We start from the raw sequence: 24992 nt of genomic DNA on the forward strand, positions 1-24992 counted from the left end.
AGAATAGAAAATTAGCTCCTTTAAAATATATTTTAATTGAAAGGTCATCTGATAGGCTCTACCGCACTTCTCATGTTGGGTATATTATAAGGAGACCACAGAGCAAACGTTCTTTTGTTTGATTATACAAAAACCGGTGGAAATAATATAAATATATTCTCTGATACTTCCTAACCTTTAGCCTGACCCCCATCAACCTTCTCTCTTGAAGTTCAGAGAAAATAGAAATTCTTTTAATCTCCAGGGAGTCAATTCCATCCATCATTAGAGAGTGGAATTTATCCTCTACAATAAATAAAAGTTGATGAAAGACTTAGAGTTGTGATATAGAATATAGGATATACATGGTATTTAATATCATCATCTATTATTGTAGAGACACTGTATATAATACAGCTTGGGACACCGGTCTCCATTTCCAGATGAAGACGGGTTTAAGTAGTTTGAAAACCATAACGTATATTGAGTTAGTTGCTTGATCCTAAGGTAAAGGATTTTAAGGAATTTTAACACAAACTTAAGCAGTTTTATTCTCCAAAATATAATCGAGATTGGCCCCTTTAAGATAAATAGTTTAATAATATACATCTATATGCTGTTTGTTTGCACAATCTATCGAATTTATCGGGAATCGAGACAAACCTCATTCTGATGACAGACACCAGAGAGAGAAAGAGAGAGAGTTTAACATCCACTCAACACAAACTGTCACTTTTGGGACTAACAGATGGTTCAATTTTATTTCAATAATTCGCATTTAGCAGTGTGAGGAAACAGGACAACTCGGAGAAAACCCACAAGGTTGGAATTGAAACCACCATGCCAGTTGACTCAATGACAGACCTATTGTTGTAGAAGATTTATTTCAACTACTTTCAATAAATAAATCAGTTTTATTCCATTTCTGTGGTTAATTTGTTAAATATTTACAGATTTTTAAACATCTGTTAGTTTCACTTTTAAAAAAAGACTTGCCAGAAAATAGAGTGTCTCCAATTTCCAACTGAAAGGTCTGGTATTCTGTTTTCATATCTGTTTCATTACCTTACTCGATGATATTCTATGATTTTACTGAATTTATCCTCAGGATTTTGTTCTTAGATATCAAGGAGATGGTCTATCTGGAGCTGGTGGTAAATGAGTTGTTCGAGGCTCAAGATAATTCCCTAAGAATCCACCCCCACTCTTCTGGATACAAGTTGTCTGATTTTCCAATCCACTATTGAACTTGTCCAACCTCGTGGGTTTTCTCCTGGTCCTCTGGTTTCCTCCCACTGCTAAAGACCCCTATGCACAAGCGAATTATTGAAATAAAATTAAACCATATGTTAGTCCCGAAATGACCTAGTTTGTGACGAGTGGACGTTAAACTCCATTTCTCTCTCTCTCTCCCTGATGAACTTGGTTGACGACAAACCCCATTTCTGTTGCGATTTTTTCTAGGTTTGGTGATTTGTTTTTTGCTAGATTGACTGGACTAATACCCAGGTCAATATTTACCAAGAAAACAACAGGATAAATGAATAATTGGTATTTTTAGACTTGCCGATGTTGAAGAAATAAATCTGTTTCATATCAGAATTTGATGTGGATTAAAATAAGGACCAGACCAAAACAATTTAAGAGTGTTTGTGTACCTAGGGATAATGTGTGACAGGTTACTTTCTGAAGCGACAAGAAAACGTAAAAAAAAGAATCGATTGAGCATCCGTCCCGCGATTCCATACGCGAATCGTGAGACAGTGAATCGCGACACATTGATTCAACAGGGGGCGTTGGATGGCCAAATGGTTAGCACGTGCGCGCTGTATCATAAAGCCTGTCATTGAGTCAACTGACGTGGTTTCGAATTCCCGGTTGTACGTGACAAGGTGTAGGGTTGCCTGTCCAACCTCGTGGGTTTTCTCCGGGTCCCTCGGTTTCCTCCCACTGCTAAAGACCCCTACGCGCAAGCGAATTATTGAAATAGAATTAAACCATATGTTAGTCTTGAAATGACCTAGTTTGTGTCGAGTGGACGTTAAACCCCATTCTCTCTCGATTCAACAGTACATCATACTAGTACTACACAGTACATAACACAGTACCCTTGTATACCACAGTATATAACATGGTATAAGACACAATACCCCCATATACCACAGTATATAACATGGTATAAGACACAATACCCCCATATACCACAGTTATAACATGGTATAAGACACCATACCCCTGTATACCACAGTATATAATAACATGGTATAAGACACAATACCCTCATATACCACACTATATAACGTGGTATAAGACACAATACCCCCGTATACCACAGTATATAATAACATGGTATAAGACACAATACCCTCATATACCACACTATATAACGTGGTATAAGACACAATACCCCCGTATACCACAGTATATAACATGGTATAAGACACAATACCCCCATATACCACAGTCTAAAACATGGTATAAGACACAGTACCCCGTATACCACAGTATATAAAATGGTATATGACATATACCTCCATATACCACAGTACGATTCAAAGCTTTAATCAAGTTTTTGGTTAAGTAAACAATAAAATTTTTTGAAGTTTTTCCTGTTACCCAGTGAAATATTTATTGTTTTTCTTCCTGGTTGATCTGCTCTACTTGATATAAGTACTTCCTGTAGACTGTTTATTAAGTCTTTATTAAAGTAGAGAAATATCAGATTTGTTAATTACACTTCAAATTGAAAGCAGATATATAGATTACAGAGGTATTTTTTGAATTTTGTCTTTAGAATGTGGCTAAGTGAGATTATTCTTTCAAGAACGTTCTGTTCCGGATTTCTGGTGTGGTTCTCCCTTGTCATCGATGTGTGGATGGAGAGTCTGGCAAGGTACAACATATAGTTGTTCAGATGGGACCAAAAACGAGGTCTCGTGTACACATTAGTGTGCACGTAGAAGCAGGGACAGATTGGGCGATCGCCCAAAGGGCCGGTCGGACAAAAAATGAAAAAAATAATTTTGTCCAATTTGTCTAAAAAACCTTTTTCTGCTGAACATTTTATGGACCGACCATGGAGCGATGATGGTCATGTTGTATGTGACCGGTGGCCTTAACGGGCTGCCACGCCATCACTGGAGTCTGGAATGGGCTGGTATAATAGACTTTCTGGGAAGGGTGTGCTGGGTGTGGGCCGGAATTCGGAATCCGGCAATGGGAATACCGAATTTCCTTCCGAAAATTTCATCGGATTCACCCCGGGGGAGAGCCTCAAGGACCCCCCGTCCGGCATCTGTGGTCAGTAAAAGGGCCCCAATCCGCCCCTGCGTGGAAGAACCCTTGATAGTTGGAATTCAAAACAGGAGTAGGCTATAACGCCGCTGTCCTGGCAAAGTTTCCCTCATTGCACACTGTATTGAGTATTGTAGAAATATAGTCGTTGCGACATTGTTTTATAAATTTATAGGCAAGGAATGGAGGAATAAGATTATATTATATTTCATTAATTAATATCTTTGGCAAGTTGGTAGATTCATATATATGTAGATTTGTACTAAATCAACTTAGTCTGTAATTGACAGTAAATAAATAACGTGAAGCAGAAGTAAAGACAGCTAGAGACAAATTCTAGACGATCACAAGGCTACAGAAATATGTAGTAAGAAAAGATGCATGGGTCGTACGTAGGATGTGGCGACTTGTCTGGTATTCCCGCTCTCCACGTCAGACAAAAGACCTATGATGCTACAGTATGACCACCTTCATAATATTATAGTAAGAACAGAACAGTAAGACATTAAACCCCATTTCATTTCATTTCATTCAAGAACATCTGATATCACTTGAGATTATTTCATCTAGTGTGATATCGTTGTCAAAGGTTACCTGAAGATTGAGCCATGTTTCAGGGGCTAGTCCAGCATTGCATGGAAAAGGGAGGACAAGCAAGGAAATACATCAAACCCCATGCATCCCAATCTGAGATACAGTGTCTGATGATATTGCTAGAAATAAATGACAGTGTTGTGTAATTTCTAAACATTTAAAGGTTTAATGTTTATTGGTTTTTATCTAAATATAAATTTCTCAGTATGCGTATTTACAGTATAATATCAGATATAAGATATAGCTCGTAATTGTTAATGTGTAATTCATGTTTCTCTATCACCAGTTATACAGCATGTTTTTATACGATCTGGTTAAAACACCAATCCTATTTCGTTTAGTTTTTTATAGTTAAAAATTTCTTTTACTTGTCTTTACTACACTAGGATCTAGAAGACTTGTTATATAACCCGCGTTCTTGATGACGTAAGGGATTAGCCAATGAAACCATCTGTTACGGCGACTTTTTGGCATGTGATGCGCGGAACTGTGGGTAAACCACTAAAAAGTCAACGCTGATTTGTTAATCAAATGTTTGATGTCATAGGGTCAAAAGCCGCTTGTTTGACCCCTGATGCGACCTCCCACTACAACCGGTCTGATCTTCATGTAGTGTAGGCCATCGAAAGTATAAGAAAACGAAACGAACTATAGATCTGTATTTCAATCAGATTATTGGTTTTTATACGCCCATATTTTCACCTGGACGTATATTGTCGTTGCGAGTGTGTGTGTGTCCACAACTTGTTTGTGGACACTCTACCTACAGGTCACAATTTTTATCCGATTTTAATGAAACTTGAAATATAGGTTAATCTCCCAGAGATCTCGGATCCTGTCGATATTGGCATGTATCGGACCGTAACTTCATGGATCATGACCACTAATTGTACGAAAAATTGCATTTTTAGCTTGTGGAATCCTCCAGAGGTCATTATTTTTATATGATTTAAAAAAAACAAACTTTTAAATATATCACCGTTACACCCTAATGACAGTAGTAGATCTCGAATTTCACGAAAATTGGACGGAAACTGCCCAACAAAATGTCTGCTCCCCTTATGCAAATAAGGTAAAAGTAACTGAAATCATGCTTGTGAACCCTCGAGACATTGCCATTTTTTATCCACTTTTGAGATGAAGCTTTCAATATATGTCTGTATCCTAAAGATATTGGTTCCTTTTAATACTTGCCCGTATCAGACCCTAAATTTATGGATTATGGCCCCAGATTTTACGTAAAATCGCTTTTTTTTTTAGCTTGTTCTCTATCCAACTCTTGCAAAATGTGGGCATATCTTGCATGGTAATTGCTGGTATATTTTGTTTATACAGCAAATTTTATCTGATATTTGATGTTTTACAAATATTTTCTCACCTGTTGTTTTATTAAAATCATGTTCAGTTTTACCTACTTCCCGTGTTCATGCTGTAATGTTGTTCATGTTATAGTGTCATTCATGTTGTTCATGTTATTCATGTTATAATGGTGTGATATCCATGTTGTATTGTTATTCTTGTAGTGATGTTGTTTATGGTGTAATGTCGTTCATGTGGGATAACATCTAGACAGAGGTGTCATAATTATAGAAGGATAGGGTGTACTGTCAGTAATAGGAAAGAGATGGGGACTTTGAAAAAATAGGTTGTAACGTCCAGGGGAAGACAAGGTGATATACTGTAAAAAAAGAAAGAGGGGAGGGGGGAACCATAAAAAGAGGTTGTAACGTCCTGGAGAAGATAAGAAAATATACTGTAAAAAAAGGGGTGGTGGGGGTAAATTCAGACACAAAGTGTAGTAGTTTGACCGATTAAACAGGTGATGCACTACCATTACACATTCATCAGGGACGGCCGAATGGTTAACGTGTGCACACTGTATCATAAGGTCTGTCATTGAGTCAACTGGTGTGGTGTGAATCCCCGGTTGTATGTGACAAGGAGTGGGTTTTCTCCGGGTCTTCCAGTTTCATCCCACTGCTAAAGACACCTACATGCAAGCAAATTATTGAAATAAAATTGAACCATATGTAAGTACCGAAATGACCAAGCTTGTGTTCAGTGGAACGCCATCTCTCTCTCCCTCGCTCTCTCTCTCTCGTTCTCTCTCTCTCTGCTCCCTTACACATTGTCAGGATTCTACTCTCTCCCACTCAACTATACTATACTTATATTACACATCAACACAAGGCTGATAAACTTTCACTTCTGTCAGCCAGGTAGCAGACATATAGAGTGGCGGGAGAGTGTGCCTCAAAACTTTCACTTGTGGTAGACACACACAGTAGCAGGATAATATATATAAACGGTTATCTAGGCCAGCGCCATTCAACATGTTTTTTATGTTCCTGTTTTCATTTAGTGTGGAGATTTATTCCATATTGTGTTATTTCTAACTGACGGACAAACCGGACACATCGTTGATGGATTGCTGAGTTAAACTTTGTTTTAGTTTTGGTTCCATTGTGGAGTTTTGTGTTTTTTGGTAAAGGTTTTATATGTATGTTTTTATTATTGTTGTTAATGTGCCATGGTGTCTACTCATCCATACTCTGTTATCTAATAGACTTGGATGTGAGACAAAGAGAAATGGGGTTTAACATCCACTTGACACAAACTAAGCCATTTCTGGACTAACATATGATTTGATTTTATTTCAATAATTCGCTTGGACGTAGGGGTATTTAACAGTAGGAGGAAAACACAGGACCCAAAGAAAACCCACAAGGTTGGACAGGTGACCCTATTCCTTGTCACGTACAAGCAGGGAATTGAAACCCTGCCAGTTGACTCAATTACAGACCTTGTGATCTAAAGCCATGTGTTAAACTATTCGGCGAACCTAATCTCAGAATCAATATGTTCAAGGTCTTTTAATGCATTTTTTCCACTTGTCTAGCTGTTCGTACAGCACAAAAAGTCAAGGTCCCGCTGTGGGGTGTATTTGATGATTGGAAACCCAATGAAGAGTAGTCAGAAAGCCACTGCCTGGCCAAAATTTACTCCCAAGGCATTGCATATCTGTGAAATTTTTTTAATTGTGTTAGGCTCAAAATGACTGATTATTTTGTTCTTTTGACAAAATGTTATTCTTCATTGCTTTTAGAGGCTAGGTAGCTTGATAAACTGGTGGTCCTGTGTTAAACTTACTTGTTGGCAGTGAAAGTTTATTGGATTTTCTAACTTGGTTCCCCTTTATCGGTGGTGTAGGACAGACAGCTTGACAATGAACAACATATAGTGATTCAGATGGGACAAAAAACAAGGTCCTGTGTACACATTGGCAGTTAAAATTTGATAAAAGAGTAGGCCGTAGTGCTGCTGTCCGGGCCAAATTTCTCTCATAGCACACATCATTAGCCCAGTCGGAGCAGAATAGTAGGACTTTAAACTCCATTTCTTTCCTCGCCTTTATTAGCCGAGTCGGTGTAGAAATATAGGATGATAAACCCTATTTTAATTCCATTGCTATCCTTTATTTTTAATTAAGTTCTTTAACTCTAATTAATGATAAAAGGTTAGTGTCAACAAATTTTGTAATAATATAAAATTTGGGGGATTGGATGGCCGAATGGTTAGCAACTGGTGTGGTTTCGAATCCCCGGTTGTACGTGACAAGGAGTAGGGCTGCCTGTCAAACCTCGTTGGTTTTTTCCGGGTCCTTCGGTTTCCTCCGACTGCCAAAGACCCCTCCGCACAAACAAATTATTGAATTAATTAAAACTAAACCATATGTTCGTCTCGAAATGACCTAGTCTGTGTCAAGTGGATGTTAAACCCCATTTTTCTCTCTCTCTCTCTCTCTCTCTCTCTCTCTCTCTCTCTCTCTCTCTTTTAATATCAAATTTGTACATGACATGTGCTATTTTATAAACTATGGAATTTTTGTATTCCAAAATATTTGTACAACTTTGATCCATAGGACAAAAGTTTAATAATATTTATACTGGATAGAAATAGTACTGACAGGTTATTAAAACAAAAGTTAGGAATAGTTTGTTATTAAAACAAGAGTTAGGGTTAGTTCGTGTAAATTTAGATGCAACAAGTACTTGAACTCGTGTTCAGACACTACTCTACCTGATTTTGCATGGAAATTTAAACATGAATTATGCAAGAGCTAAATCTTCCTATTGCAGGTCTTTCTTTAGGCCTGAAATGTTTTCTAAATTATTAATTAGACATTAATTAACTTATCCAGGCCATAATCAACTCTCCAATATTAAATAGATTGGAACAGTTCAGCCATATTTTAATTTAAGCTAGAAATGGAGGAGCGAGACTTATCTTCGAACAACCAGTACGGTGGTTAAAATTATTGCACACATCTTGTCAAACCTTCAAAGGCTAATATCTTCGCTTGCAATAGAGTAATTTGAATGAAATTTTCAAATTATCAATTTTACAATATCTATTTTTCGAACTATTATAGCAAGAATGGCTAGCTCTTTATCTAAATCTTACATAATATATCTTTAAAGATGCATTTAGATAAATAGCTTGTCATGTTGCTATATTCGGCTTTTGATATATTTTCAAATGTTCTGGAAATAATGCCATAAAGATGCATTATGTAAGATTTAGATGGAGAACTGGTCATTCAGATAATTCAAAATGAATATATTGAAAATTTCAATCAGATTACTGTATTCTGGATGAAGTTAGGACTGTTTGAAGGTGTAGCAGAGATCGTTACTTGACAACTGAGACCAAGAGGTCTATTTTCCATTTTATTGATGGAATTTTAAAATCTTGCTGGTGTTCAAATCCACTTAAATCCCAGCCATCTGATGATGTAGAGAGTTGATTATGGGTTTATCATGTGAATGGGGGTAGGGTTTGATGGCTGAATGGTTAGCCCATGCTTGCTGTATCATAAGGTCTGTCATTGAGTCAGTTTGTGTGGTTTCGATCGCCCGGTTGTACGTGACAATGAGTAGGGTCGCATGTCCAACCTTGTGGGTTTCCTTTGGGTCCTCCGGTTTCCTTCCACTACTAAAGACCCCTACGCGCAAGCGGATTATTGAAATAAAATTGAACATATGTTAGTCCTGAAATGACCTAGTTTGTGTTGAGTGGACATTAAACCCAACTTCTCTCTTTCTGTACATAATAATTTATATAACATTTGAAGCCAATAGGCAGATATAGCTCTTACATAATCTGGGGGGGTTGGATGGCCGAATGGTTAGCACGCGCGTGCTGTATCATATGGCCTGTCATTGAGTTAACTGGCGGGGTTTCGATTCCCCGGTTGTACGTGACAAGGAGTAGGGTCACCTGTCAAACCTCATGGGTTTTCTCCGGGTCCTCCGGTTTCCTCCCACTGCTAAAGACCCCTACGTGCAAGCAAATTATTGAAATAAAATTTTTAAAAAAACATATGGACGTTAAAACCCATTTCTCTCTCTCTTTCTTACATGATGCATCTTTTAAAAAATTTTAATGCTGTTTCTGTTTAAATTCACTTGACAATTTCACCTCCATTAATAAATTACAACCTTGATGACTAATCACCTTGAGTTTCTATTTTAACTTTGTTCACACTTGAATTATGTTGAATTAAGTTCAGGTAAATACTTTATGTTCACTTTCTTCTCTTAAACAAAGAAATAGTTCAATTATATACACAAGATAATCCAGTCTATTTCTAGCTACATCTCAGCTTCTGATTCAATACAAACTGGGACATTATCTTCCATTAAAATTTGGATTTTGTTTCCTTAATTAAATGTGAAATAATCAAGTTGAGTACATTGTTGCAAAGACTATACAGTGGAAATTAGATAAAAGTACTATTGGTGACCTTAAAAGAGAGAGAGAGAGAGAGAGAGAGAGAGAGAGAGAGAGATGGGTTTTAACGTCCACTCGACATAGACTAGGTTCTTTCGGGGCTAACATATGGTTTAATTTTATTTCAATAATTTGCTTACGCATATGGGTCTTTAGCTGTGGGAGGAAACTGGAGGACCCGGAGAAAACCCACGAGGTTGGACAGGCAACCCTACTTCTTGTCACAAACAACCAGGGATTTGAAACCACGCCAGTTGACTCAATGACAGGCACACATGTTAACCATTCGGCCATCCAACCCCCCGACCTTAAAAGTATGAGAGAACTTTAAATTAACAAACGAGACATCCTGACAAGCTCGTCCAACAGTGGTTAGGACATCTGTATCTATTTTATAAAACGTCAGTAAACAAGATATAATCTAATGGGTTTTTTATTATAAACAATAACTATTAATATGAGGTAATTTTGTTATGTTGAAACCCAGCCAGCCATCAGGCGTGTTCTGTATATATCTATTGTTTTATTATTTTAACGTGTGTATTTTTGTTCCACAGAGTTGCCTTTTCTACAATTACATCAAAACTTACACAAGTCTACCTCCGTACTGTTGATAGAGTAAAGATAACGCAACTGTCAATCACAGACACCATATTGTTCTGTAATTAGTTCATTTTGGATAAAAATAAAACAATATGGACTGGAATTCCTGAAAATGTTCTCAGAGACTGAAGCGAAAGAAGAATTCAATATTTGAAATGTACCAAATGTGAAAAAATTCCAGGAAATTTTTATTCATGACAGATTCTATCTGTTCTAAGCACAGGTGTGCAGGAATCTAAAGGGATCTACCTGATTTGTGGTATATGATAAAAAATACTTGCCATCTGACAGGAATATGAGAAATTATAACTTCATTATTCGCTAGCTGTGTGAACTTCCCAAATAAAATAGAATTTGTATCAGTTGTCTAGACTGTACTATTCTAGAAGTGGTATCAGTTGTTCTAGAAGTATCAGTTGTTCTAGAAGTGGTATCAGTTATTCTAGAAGTGATATCAGATGTTCTAGACAGTGATATCAATTGTTTAAAGGGACAATAACACTCTTGCTGGCTTGACAGCTCCAGAAAATAAAAAATAGCCCTATTCTAAGTACTAGATGTGTTAGTGACCTACCTGTTGTGTAAATTATTCATTAAATCCTATTTTAGGGTTCAAAAATTTTTTTAAATCTAAGTCACATTTGAAAAGCTTTACGTCAGGCTTTTCAAATCATTTAGTTGAATTTTTCCAATTTTTTAAATTAGATGTGTTAAGATGAAATTTGTATCATCAATTAATTGGAATATTGTAAAATAGTACAATTTGTTAACCAGAATAAAGATTGGGACATATTATTCAGTTACAACAAGAGTGGTATTGAGCCTTTAAGAAGTCATATCGGCTGTTTAAGAAGTTGTAACTGTAAAGTGGTATCAGGTCTTCTAGAAAGATTGTGTTTAAGAAGATCCCACTATCTGACAGAAATATTATTTCAAAATTAATGTAAATATATGTGCAAAGTTAAATGTGTTGATATTCAGAATAATCTATGGAGAAATCCAGACAAATCTTGGAGAACAGAACTTGATGTGTTTTTAATTTGACGTTGATGTTTTACTACATCCAGCTACCGATGCGGATTTGTTCAAATTTGACTTTTGTACCAGTATCACAAAATCTTATTTATTTAAATGTTTTAAAGTTCTGTTGGAGCAGAATTAAAGTAAACATTTCCATCGTGATAAAATTTAAATAACATTTATCTCTTCTGGTAAAAGCTAACCATCTGCCCCATCTCAGAAAGAAATTCCTTCCTGAAAATTAGTTTTTGTCTCTTGAAGGAAAGTGCACAATCTGTTCATCTTGTTCTTTAAATGTGACGGATCGTGAACAGAACAGAATATTCTTAATTCAGTAAAGGAATTCAAGAATAATTCCAAATCAGTAACGGAAATTCCAATGTCAGTAACAGAAATTCCTGAAAGTATTTTTGGATGACGTGTATTAGTTGTTGCGTAACTTGCATCTCATGGAAATCACCTGTTATGCGTTAAATAATGATAAGAAATTTTAATGCATTTATCTGAGGAATTCTGTGAACACACCTATACTTGATTGTGAAAATAAACTTATCTTTCGTTATATCGAGTTATGTGTTAATTGTGAAAGATGTGTAATCTGTAAAAATTGTTGAAACTAGGATTTTAATCATTTCTTTTCTAAATAACTTAATTTCAACAAACAACTGCTTCTCATTTCTGAGTTGATAACGGAAATAAATTCCTGAGTTTACGAAGTACTGATAGGTTTATATTGTGTACTAAATTGTGGAATTAAACATTTAAAAAAATAATTTCATTTTGCTTTTGATAATAGAAATGTAAAACACTCTGTTAATGAAAGGTGGTATCAGATGTTTCCATTAATGATTCGATAGCAGGCAATGGTGCTGAATGCCTCGTGAGCCTCTTTAACAGTCTTGTAAACCATCTTGTATTAAAAAATAACATAATTTGACTTTTAACAGATTGTTTATCCATAATGGATTTGAAGAAAATTGGATGAGAGAAAATATTTCTATCGCTTCTACTTGTGTTTAGTTGTAGTCACAAATCAGCAAGTCATTATCAGGAATTTGTGGAATTTTTACCCATATGGAAAAAGTTTTGACTTGTAAACCAACAGCATTTTTATGCACAAATCTGGTTTCAACTTTGACCCGAAAAATAGGAAGCAAATTATCTAACAATGATTATCTATCCTTCCTCGGAAAAAGAAAATAATGAAAAACTCGAAAGAAATAACCAAAAACCTGCGAGAACTGTTATATATTAATTAGGCTATATCAACTCTACATTATTATATTGTTTATGAATTGTGTTTTTTTTTTATGATTGCTCCATCAACATTTTGGCATTTGTTCAGTTACATGTATGTTTTATACACATGTGGAGAGTTGGAGAAATGACAGGTGACAGATATTACAGTTAAATAACTAAATCATGGTGTGGAATACCTCACTCATAGACAATATATACTTCCATTTGTAACTGGGGGAAGGATTTGGTGTACCGGTTGTTTTATAAACTAGAAGAGGAATCTTTATAAACTGTGAGAGGAATCTGTGTACTGATTGTTTATAAATTGGTGTACCGGTTGTTTTATAAACTGTGAGAGGAATCTGTGTACCAGTTGTTTTATAAACTGTGAGAGGAATCTGTGTACCAGTTGTTTTATAAACTGGGAGAGGAATCTGTGTACTGATTGTTTTATAAACTGAGAGAGGAATCTGTGTACCGGTTGTTTTATAAACTGGGAGAGGAATCTGTGTACCGGTTGTTTTACAATATATTGGTCTTCCAAATCTTGAAATACATGTATTTTGGATGAGTTTTCTGTGCATTTGTAGATGTAAAAAAGACATCAGTCTTTAATAGATGCCATTTTCTTGGATTAATTATCTTTACTATCATACAAACAACTGGATACAGGACAAGTTGTCAGCTATGTGAGTCAAATAGTTAAATGGGAAGTGGTACCAGGTGTTTATGAGAAGTGGTACTAGGTGGTTAAGAAGGTGTATTACCATAGTGTTGGAGTAACTATTGAATATTTTTCATGCAATCTGCCGTGTTTAGAAAACGAGGCTACAAGTCCTTGTTTTGTTGTGATTATAGCAGTATGAATCCCTTATATGGTAAGAATAAATTATTTACATTTGATATGCATGACAACCGTCATTAGAACCCTACCCAAAACATGTGTGTCATTGCTTGAAATTCAGGAAGTTTGACGAATTAACATTTCGGGCCATTCACTGCGTTTTCAAATTCACGTAAAATGATGGCTAATCACTTTACAATCTGTCAACGACTCACACCAGCTGTACTTCAGAGATGTAAATGAAATGAAATGAAATGGAGTTTAACGTCCTACTGTTCTGCTCCTAACATGGGCTAATGAAGACGGGCATACGCCATACAGTGTGCTATGAGGCAAATTTTGCCCGGGCAGCGGCGCTACGGCCTACTCTTACATCAAATTCCAACTGCCAAGGGATCTTTTACGTGCACGCCAATGTGTACATGGGACCTCTGTTTTTCGTCCCATCCGAACGACTAGACAGCTGTCCTTGTCAGGCCCTCCATCCTGCATCACTGACAAGGGGAGACCATGCTGGAAAATCTGAATGAACTTTCTCGGCCAATGCAGGGATCGAACACCCGACCTCCAGGCTAGCGAGCCAGCGTCTTACCCACTTAGCCACGTGATCCCCCCTTCAGTGATGTCTTGGTTACGAGGGGGGTTGGATGGCTGAATGGTTAGCATGTGCGCGCTGTACCATAAAGTCTGTCTTTGAGTCAACTGGCGTGGTTTCGATTCCCCGGTTGTTTGTGACAAGGAGTAGGGTCGCCTGTCCAACCTCGTGGGTTTTTTCCGGGTCCTCCAGTTTCCTCCTACTGCTAAAGACACCTATGCGCAAGCGAATTATTAAAAAAAAAAATTAAACCATATGTTAGTCCCAAAATGACCTAGTTTGTGTAGAGTGGACGTTAAACCCCATTTCTCTCTCTCTCTGTCTTGGTTACGATCTGTCCACCACTCACACCAAAGACATCTGGGGTTTACCCAGGTGTCATAGGATGCCTCTGTTGGGAATGAAACCTGCGACTGCCAGCTTGAAATTCATACACCTCTCCCGAGTGAGCCAAAGGGAATTCCCCATGACCAAGTCAGTTGGCATTGAGTTGGAAGTGTGTTTAAACTTGAGATAAGCAATCACACACAACATATTTTACAACCCCAACACATGTAGTTTTAACAATTGATGGAACAGATTCTAATATCACCACATGAATTAAGTCAATAAACAGATAATATCAATAAGATTTGTAGAAATATAGATTGATGGAAACCAACAGGTAGATATGCAAAGCATGCAGTGGGAGAGAGAGAGAGCATATCAATGTTTAACATCCACTCCACACAAAGTATCTACATTAAAATAGTAGTACTTTTACTGAGAGAGAGAGAGAGAGAGAGAGAGAGAGAGAGAGCATATCAGTGTTTGCATGTATGAAGCATAATAAAGAGAGGCTGTATGAGGAAAAGTTTTATTTATAAAGTGATGCTATTTAATAGATAATGTTGATGATGAGCGTGGGAAAGTTATTTTCTAGTGATGATGTAATAAATATCTTATCAGCTACACCTAGCAATTTATTTTATAAGTACTGATTGGTTTATCTACAGGTATCTACAGGTATCTTACAGGAACTATGTTACCTGGCCAATATTTTTTATTGGTGATGTAAAAAGCTAAATAACTCTCATTTACCTGATATGATTAACTACAGGTAATATACAGCAACTATTTTACCTGGCCAGTATGAGAATACGATTATAGGTATCTTATAACAAGCACTGGGTTACCTGGCCACTATTTTATTTATTCTATATATTCTATACTGATAGATATATCTACAGGTATGGTACAAAAACTGTGTTACCTGGCCAGTATCTATAAGTGTCTTACAGGTGCTGTGTTACCTGGCCACTATTTTATTTATTCTACTGATAGATTTATTTACATCTGTTATAAACTTTATTACTAAGATTAATTGATAGACAAAACTTTCTCAATTATTTTGAAACAAAAGTTCTGAAAACAATTTCAATGCAGGCATATTCATTCTTTTTAATAGACTATTTTGATAGAATGATATTGTATTTTTATGGACATTGTATATCTGTGGATGAATTTCAAAAAGTCAGTTTATATGTGTTGCGGTGTAGACCACCATGGTATATAATATAAGATATTGTTCCAATAGCATTTAGTACTTGTGACCTGTATACCCCATGGTACATGTAAGACAATATTAGTATATCTACTTGGTAACCTGTGTGTGATCTATAAAGTCGGAGGTTAATTATATACTCTTACTCATATGGTTCCAGTATATTAGATGTATATAAGTAGTTGATCTCTAACCTCTGTCCATCATATGGTTCCAGTATATTAGATACATCTCATGGTCTATATAGCTAGTTGTCCATTATACATAATGTATCATTTCACTGATCACCATCTTGTTGATAACTGACTGTCCATTAAATACCTTAAATATAAACATGCTAACAAATTAACTACCTTAAATATAAACATGCTAACAAATTAAACATGCTAACAAATTAAATACCTTAAATATAAACATGCTAACAAATTAACTACCCTAGATATACACATGCTAACAAATTAACTACCTTAAATATAAACATGCTAACAAATTAACTACCTTAGATAACTGACTGTCCATTAATTACCGTAGATATAAACATGCTAACAAATTAAATACCTTAAATATAAACATGCTAACAAATCATAATTAACTACCTTAAATATAAACATGCTAACAAATTAACTACCTTAAATATAAACATGCTAACAAATCATAATTAACTACCTTAAATATAAACATGCTAACAAATTAACTACCTTAAATATAAACATGCTAACAAATTAACTACCTTAGATAACTGACTGTCCATTAATTACCGTAGATATAAACATGTTAACAAATTAAATACCTTAAATATAAACATGCTAATACCCTAGATATAAACATGCTAACAAATCAGTATGAGACAGGGTATGCTTACAATTTACCCCTTCTTTAAGTTATTATTATCTCTCTATTGCTTAGTGTTGCCAGGTATTTCTAGTCTGTTTCTAGAACATCTGATACCACTGCTCAATTGATGAGTGGAAATAGCCTACAGAGTTTCGGGTGAGATTTTATACAAACAAATAACAATACTGAGTCAACTTCAACTTTTTATTTTGCGTATTACGTCCATTAAGAACAGTATACAAAACATACACATACATCAATATACAAAAATATATTTTACATGAAATAATATATTGGAATAACATGATATAATGAAATGAAAATATATTGAGTCATGAAAGTATAATGATAAAATATCCTTGAGAAAGTTTTTCTATTGGATTAAACCAGACTTGAACACTATCTGTAAATGTAATACAACCACAGTAATTGTCGCTAGCAGGCAGACGGGCTAAACTGTTTAATATGTGTAGATGTTTACGTTATATTTTAACCAGATGGTTTTATCATCCCTATGTTTCCCTCCCTTCATCCAAACACAGTCTTGATGTCATGATGTAATTTACATGCTCGTAAAAACTAATAGTCTTTAACAACAAGACTCTCATCTCATATATCCAGATCATTCACTTAGATGGCTTGATGTTAAAGACAAATTATCTTGAAAAACGGCCTGAAGACAAAGAACTGCTTAGAGTTAACGATTTTTACTGCTTCACTAATCTTGTCTTCGTTAATTTTATTCCTTCAACAGCAGAAAATATTTTAAGAGTTTTTTTTTGGTTTTTTTTTTGTGTCTTCACTGTGATTTTTTCTTTGATGTTTTATCAAATTTTATAGGTTTTTGAATTTCGATTTTTCTCTAAAATTAAAAACGTCTTAAGAAGAGTATGACTCAAACTAATTAAGCCATTGACGACTAAAAGGGGTTGGAAGGATGAAAGGGTTTGAAGGCTGTTTGTAATTTTTACTGAGTTCGGTTAACGAGATCTAAGATGGCCCCCAGTTAAAACTCCAATTAGTCGTTAGACCTCATCTGGAAATGAAATGAAAGGTGGTTTGAAGTCCTACTGTTCGGCTCTGCCTGCCGTACGTCGTACATTGTTCTGTGAGGGACACTTTGTTCATTAGAACTCATCTGTTATTCTAAACACGATGAGAATACTAGAATATTACATGATTTATTTAGTTTTTTCTTGGTTCACTGATTCTGCAGAAATTATTTGTAGAGAAATGAAAATAACAATGACTGAGCGAGAGAAATGGGTTGAACGTCCGCACTTGACACAAACCAGGTCATTTCGGGACTAACATATGGTTCAATTTTATTTCAATAATTTACTTGCACGTATGTGTCTTTATCAGTGGGAGAAAACAGTAGAACCGGGAGAAAACCCAAGAGGTTGGACAGGCGACCCTACTCCTTGTCACAAGAAGTGGGGAATCGAAACCATTCCACTTGACTCAATGACAGAACTTATGATGCATTAACCATTCGGCCCCCCAACATCGTATGAAGATTTTGACACATTTATTTTATTGTTGCTGGTCAAAGATCAAGTATCTAGGACAATTTCAATTTCGCCCTATTGCTTTTTAGGGCGAAGTCATCTATGGGTTAGGCGACTGTTTCGCCCACGTCGCCTGCTAGTTTGAGATCTGGGCCTACAAATTTTTGATGTGTTTTCGAGAGTCGATTATGGCCTGGATAAGTTAATTAATATCTAATTAATAATATATATAACTTTTTAGAAAGACCTGCAATTGGCAGATTTACCTCTTGCATAATGTGTTTAATCTGTTTAATCTTCAATCAAGTAACTTTTATAATTTTGGGGATTCCCCTTTCAGGAAATCCTGGAAACATAACTATATGTTCTCCATTCAGTGATGTGATAAGCATGATTTGTTAGACACAATTTAGTCCAGAGAACCAAGATGGTTGAATGAAAAACATTGTTTTAGATCACATAATATAAGTAACTTGAAATTCCTGTACAGAAAGAGAGAGAGAAAGAGAGAGAGAGAGAGAGAGGGGGGGGGGTAACATCTACTCACTAGGTCATTTCAGAGCTATCAGTCACTTGACTCAACCACAGGCATGCATTAAACCATGCAGCCACCCAACCCCCTGAAATTCCTCTAAAGATAGACTTGTCTTTCAATCTAGATGAGATTGGTTGGATGGCCGAATGGTTAGCGAGTGCGTGTAGTATCATAAGATCTGTCATTGAGTCAGCTGGCATGGTTTCAATTGGTCGCCTGTCCAACTTCATGGGTTTTCTTCGGGTCCTCTGGTTTCCTCCCACTGCTAAAGACCCCTATGCACAAGCGAATTATTGAAATAAAATTGAACCATATGTTAGTCCTGAAATGACCTTATTTGTGTCGAGTGTATTTTAACCCCATTTTTCTCTCTCACTCTTAATCTAGATGAAGGATTGTTTTATAATAAACCACATGGTGTGTATAGAGATATTTCCTGTGTTTTAATACCAGTATATTCTGTAAGGTCATGTGATCATCATATCTAGTGTCAGATCGTCTTTATTTACTCCATACCAGTATATCCAGATAGATCAGTTCATTAACCCTCTAGGACTTGTATCATGTGACTGGGGCGATCTAAGGTGAACTGTTCGAGGTGGGCTGGGGAGTACTAATTTTGGGCGTCTTATGTGAAAATGAGCAAAAGTAGCCTACTCAATTTTAAAACACTACTTTTTGTCCCCCGCCTTTCGAAGAAAGCAGGGGACTATTAAAATGGTTCTGTCTGTCTGTCTGTCTGTCTGTCCGTCATACTTTTTGGGACACAATAACTCTCCTTCTAACTGACCTAGAATGTTCAAACTTGGTGTAGGTGTTTATTAGGTCAATGCCTTGATGGAGTTGGAAGATGAGCATTTTCGGCTTTGGGTGAGCAGAGATAAGCAATTTGATTGGTTGATGCTTTGGGACACGATAACTTTAGTTCTAAATAAGTGAGAGAGATGAAACTTGGTGTATAGTTTCATTACATCAATACCTTGACTAAGTTCGATAATGAGAATTTTCTGCTGAGGGTAAGCAGAGCGATAAGCAATTTGATTGGCCGAGACTTTGGAACACAATAACCCTCCTTCTAATTGAGCTAGAATGTTCAAACTTGGTGTAGGTGTTGATTAGGTCAATGCCTTGATGGAGTGTGAAGATAATCATTTTCTGCTTAGGGTAAGCAAAGATAAGCAATTTGATTGGTTGATGCTTTGGGACACGATAACTTTAGTTCCAATTAAGTGAGAGTGATGAAACTTGGTGTATAGTTTCATTACATCAATACCTTGACTAAGTTCGATGATGAGCAGTTTCTGCTCAGGGTAAGCAGAGCGATAAGCAATTTGATTGGTCGAGACTTTGGAACACATAACCCTCCTTCTAATTAAGCTAGAATGTTCAAACTTGGTGTAGGTGTTTATTAGTTCCAATTAAGTGAGAGTGGTGAAACTTGGTGTATAGTTTCATTACATCAATACCTTGACTAAGTTCGATGATGAGAATTTTCTGCTTAGGCTAACGAGCAATGAGCATTTTGATTGGTCAAGACTTTGGAACATAACAACTCTTCTTCTAATTGAGGTAGAATGTTTAAACTTGATGTAGATGTTCGTCTTGACTGAGTTCAATGATTAACATATCGAGCTAAAGCTAAGCAGAGATAAGCAATTTCCTGCTTTGGGACAAGATAACTTTGATTCTATCTGATAGAGAGTGATGAAATGTAGTGTATAGTTGATAATCAGTTTGATTGCTTGATACTTTGGAAAAAAATAGATGTGCGATTAATTAATATGTGTCATCCTATTTATTTGGGGATTTCGGCGGGGGACATCAGCCTCACTGTTGTCTTGTTTTAAATTGTTTTTGGGGATCTTGCGAGTCAATATTGAAATAAAAAATTTAAAAAAGATTATCTGTTTGTTTCTCTCAAAGGTTTTTTAGTTGCAAACTTTTTAAGTTTTACAATTTAAAAGAAAGAAAAAATTGCTCACAGGGCTCGACTGGGCTGGCTTTGTTTTTATCAGGACCTTGAAGAACAAGAATTTAATTTGGCTTAGTTGCTGGATCGATAGAAATTAAGTTTAATCCCCTTTCAACACAAACTAGGTCATTTCGGGGCTAAATACAGGTAACCATTCTCCTTGTCTTAATTGTGCTTGGGATTGAAACTAGCAACTTGTTTCAAATGACAGTGCACTTGTATGTCTGCTTGACCACCCCCCACCACAAAATACCCTGACCCTCGCTTCTGATTTTATTCAAGATTACTTCATTTACAGGCGTTGCCACACAACACTTTTACTGTGAAGGTCAGACCCTAACCCTAACCTTACCCCCCCCCCCCCAAACCCCTTCCCGTCGACCACTTACAGTGAAGGTCAGACTTCGCTGTTTTCTGGTTGTTTATATTTTTTGCCTTTAAGTTCTGTATTTAAATTTGACTACAGAAGAAAAATTTGACACATTCACAGTAACATTACTTCACTATTCAACCCTTAAAATACTTTTTAAACAAAATAAAATATTATAAAAAAAAATGTTTCAGTTTTGTATTGAAATTAACGTACCATATATAGGGCAGCAGTGAATGGTCATAGATAATTTAACAGACATAAATATTTTATAACTCCCATCCACTGAAGTGTGTCAACCCTTTTAACATTAGGGGTACAAATGTGTCTTTAACAATCGGAAGATAATAAAACAAGATTCGGTCGATAAACCAGATGTTATTTTATTGATAAACGATGATATTCTAGTTTCGTAAGAAAATATTCCCCTTTATCAAGGTGGTTAATTTCAGTGGTTTGTCCAGATGTATTCTTGTATGTTTTTTGTCTAGATATTTCCAAGGTCCTGTCTTCGTTAGCCCCTATCTTTGTTAGCCCCTATCTTCGTTTGCCCCTGTCTTCGTTGACCCTTGTCTTTGATGGCCCCTGTCTTCATTAGCCCCTGTCTTCATAGCCCCTGTCTTTTTTATCCCTCGGTTTAATTAGCCCCTGCCCTCGTTAACCCCCGTCTTCATTAATCCTGTCTTCGTTAGCCCCTATATTAGTTTTGTCCAGGTGTTTAACAGTAGCAGTTTTTCTTCAGTTATGTCTGGCAACATTTTCTTTAAAAGTTGAGATTTCAAATGATAAAATTTTTCTTGTATCAATTTTTTTTTATTTAGATGTGTTCTGGCAGTTTTTCTTTTAAAAGTGAAGATTTGGGATGATAACAAATTTAATGGTATAAAAATTTATGAGATTGAAAGAAAACTGATAAAGATCCATTTTATAAATCCATTAATATTAAATATTTAACAAAATATGATACTATTAAGTTCTTTCCTATAAATTTTAAATCTTTGTTAAATTGATAAGATAGTAATCTTATAAACATTGTGAACAGATTGTAATGTTGACTATGTCGTCTATGGTTTTATTTTATGTTTTTGTTGTTGTATATTTAATATATTATATTACAAATTTCAGTCAATAAAATACCTGTAGGTGTAATAGCAGCCAAAAACTCGAATAAAATTGTGATTTTGAGTGCCAATGCATTCTGCTTTTGTACATGTATGTTCAGGTATATTTAATGTATTATATTACGAATCTCCGTCAATAAACTAGGTGTACTAACAGCAAAAAACCCCAAAAAACCTCAAATAAAATAGTGATTTTGTGTACATGTATGTTCGGGTATATTTAATATATTATATTACGAATCTCAGTCAATAAACTACTGGTACATTTGTAGGTGTAATAACAGCCCCCCCAAAAAATAAATAAAATAGGGATTTTGAGTGCAATGCATTCTGTTTTTGTACCTGTATGTTGTTGTATATTTAATCCCAAGAAAGAGACGATAAAACCCCACACTCGATAGAAATAGAAGGGCGGAAGATTCCCTATAACAGTACAGGCAAGTTTGGATCTGAGTTATGCATCCGAGGAAAGACATGAACCAATCCTTGTAGATAAATCATAGTAGAATAACCCCGGCAATAAACTTGACAAGACTGTGTTAGTTAATAAAAGAATATATTTCCAGAAATTTCCAGAATTGTATTGTTGTTACCAGCCGATGAAGGGCACTTCGCCCGAAATGTGTTCTGGAAATATATTCTTTTATTAACTAACACAGTCTTCTCAAGTTTGTTGCCGGGGTTATTCTACTATGATTTGTTGTATATTTAATGTATTATATTACTAATTTCCGTCAATAAACTACTGATAGGTGTAATAGCAGCCAAAAAAAACCTCAAATAAAATAGTGATTTTTAAGTACCATTGCATTCTGTTTTTGTACATGTATGTTCGGGTATATTTAATATAAGATATTACGAAGCTCAGTCAATAAACTACTGGTACATTTGTACGTGTAATAACAGCCCCCCCAAAAAATAAATAAAATAGGGATTTTGATAACCAATGCATTCTGTTTTTGTAGTGTATGTTGTTGTATATTTAAAGTATTATATTACGAATCTCAGTCAATAAACTAGGTGTACTAACAGCCCCCCAAAAAACTCAAATAAAATAGTGATTTTATGTACATGTATATTCGGGTATATTTAATGTATTATATTACGAGTCTCAATCAATAATAAACTAGGTGTAATAACAGCCAAAAAAACTCAAATAAAATAGTGATTTTGGGTGACAATTATGCATTCTGTTTTTGTACATGTATGTTAGTGTATATTTAATGTATTATATTACTAACCTCAGTCAATAAACTAAGTGTAATAACAGCCCAAAAAAACAAAAATAAAATAGTGATTTTGAGTGACAATGCATTCTGTTTTTGTACATGTATTTTCGGGTATATTTAATGTATTATAGTACTAATTTCAGTCAATAAACTTCCGGTAGGTGTGATAACAGCCCCAAAAAATTAAAATGAAATAAATTAAAAAAAGGATTGTGATTTTGGGTGACAATGGATTCTGTTGACAGTGGATCAGGTGACTCATGTTACATCTATACAATCTGTCAACCATCTTTATTTTTACAAAATATTCTAAAAAAAAAAGGATTTCTGTAATTTTTTTTGAAAATGTCAGTTATCATGTCATGAAATGTTAATGACAAGTAGAACTACTGCCATGACTAATGATCCAAGACGACACGTATCAGTGGTCTGGTTGTGTGGTATAGTATACGTCCTCCTCGTGTGATATAACAGTCTGTTTCTTCTGTGTCAATACGGACTAACTCACATCGTCTGCTAGCTAAACCGTGGAATATTAACACGACAGGGTGTGAAATATTTGTATGTTTTAAAAATAGTCAGTAGTCAGTCAGGAAAAAACATTTGCAGGGATGTTGACAGAAGTAATAGGAATATGTCGTTTAACAACAAGGATAAACTGAACAGGTTGGTTTGTTCGTAATTTCTTATTGATTTTTAAGAGTTGTACTCTTTTTCTTGGATTTGGTTTTGCAATATTCAATTCAGCTGAAGAATTTATCCATATCATGTTGTATTGATCGAGTACAAACAAGTTTTTTTTAAAATATTTTAATTTCAAGCAGGTTTAATAAATTAATTCATATTTTTTCTTTGCTTTATGTATAATTTTCATTGAATATTAAATGCATATAAGTTGTAGCCAATTAAAAGGTGTTCGGGTCCAATCGGAATTGGTTATCATGTGCTTTGACTATTGTGATTGGATGGTCATGTCGATAATCCATTCTGTGACTTACCTGGAATCCATACACCTCTATATATCTAGTGAGCCAAAGGAATCTCTAATTCCTGAAGTTTCTTCTTGATCCACATCAGGATCTTAGCCACCATCCATCCAATCCCCCTACGCCCTCCCTACACGAATACATGAAATGTGTTTATTTCACTGAATGATAAATAAAACCCAAGTAACTCTTGCAGTCGCCTGTCCAACCTCGGGGGTTTTCTCCCACTGCCAAAGACCACTACGTGCAAGCGAATTATTGAAATAAAATTGAACCATGTTAGTCCCAAAAGCAGAGGCGGATTTAAGGGGGGCCGCAAGAGGCGCGCGCCCCCCCTAATTTTCGACAGTGCCCTTTTTTACTGCTGAAAGTGCCCTTTCTCAGACCCAAATATGTCCGTTCCCAACCCGTTGCAGTGATCCCAAATGACTCAAACCATCGATTTAAACACACCAGTCTGGTCTAATTAATGCTTTCACTTTCAAACGAATTCTTGTTGTTTAGCTGACGGTGCCCTAATCCTATAGAATGGCTATAGACAGACATCTTGTGGAATCGGCGGCGTATACACTCATGCCCATCACCGACGCACATGAGTGCAACTTGATGTAGCATGTAGCATTGTTTCATGTGTGGACAGTACAAAGTACAAGTTACAAGGCTTAAATAGTGAAGTGGCTAGGGAATAGATTCGTCTTTTTTCCCATCATAATGCCTCGCTCGTCTTGACAATTTTCGAGTCGCATGCTCAACTGGCTTTTTTGCTCGATTTTAAGGCTATTTTTCAACGATTTCCTAACGTTTACTCAGACGAAAATGTCAGCCAAATAGCTCTTGGAATGGCTACAGATGCAAGGAAATGACGGATAATTTTCTTGGGCCCCCCCCCCACCAAAAAAAATCCCCTCTCAGCGGCGTGCCCCGTCTCGA

At 35.8% G+C, this 24992-nt stretch overlaps 1 protein-coding gene across 3 annotated transcripts in view; it reads left to right on the top strand.

The window, feature by feature from the left end:
- The first annotated feature begins 13222 nt into the window (after positions 1-13222).
- The window catches only part of LOC126828853 (rap1 GTPase-activating protein 1), a 211360-nt gene continuing 199590 nt past the window's right edge, over positions 13223-24992 (top strand). Inside the window, exon 1 of one of the 3 annotated variants that reach the window (XM_050558903.2) lies at positions 13223-13400. In XM_050558903.2, coding sequence (XP_050414860.1) covers positions 13322-13400 — 79 coding nt within the window. In that variant the 5' untranslated portion in view covers positions 13223-13321. The remainder of the gene's footprint in view (positions 13401-24992) is intronic. The other 2 variants (XM_050558901.2, XM_050558900.2) reach the window with 2 other exon arrangements.

The sequence above is a fragment of the Patella vulgata genome, chromosome 7, assembly GCF_932274485.2.
Source record: "Patella vulgata chromosome 7, xgPatVulg1.2, whole genome shotgun sequence".
NCBI lineage: Eukaryota > Metazoa > Mollusca > Gastropoda > Patellidae > Patella > Patella vulgata.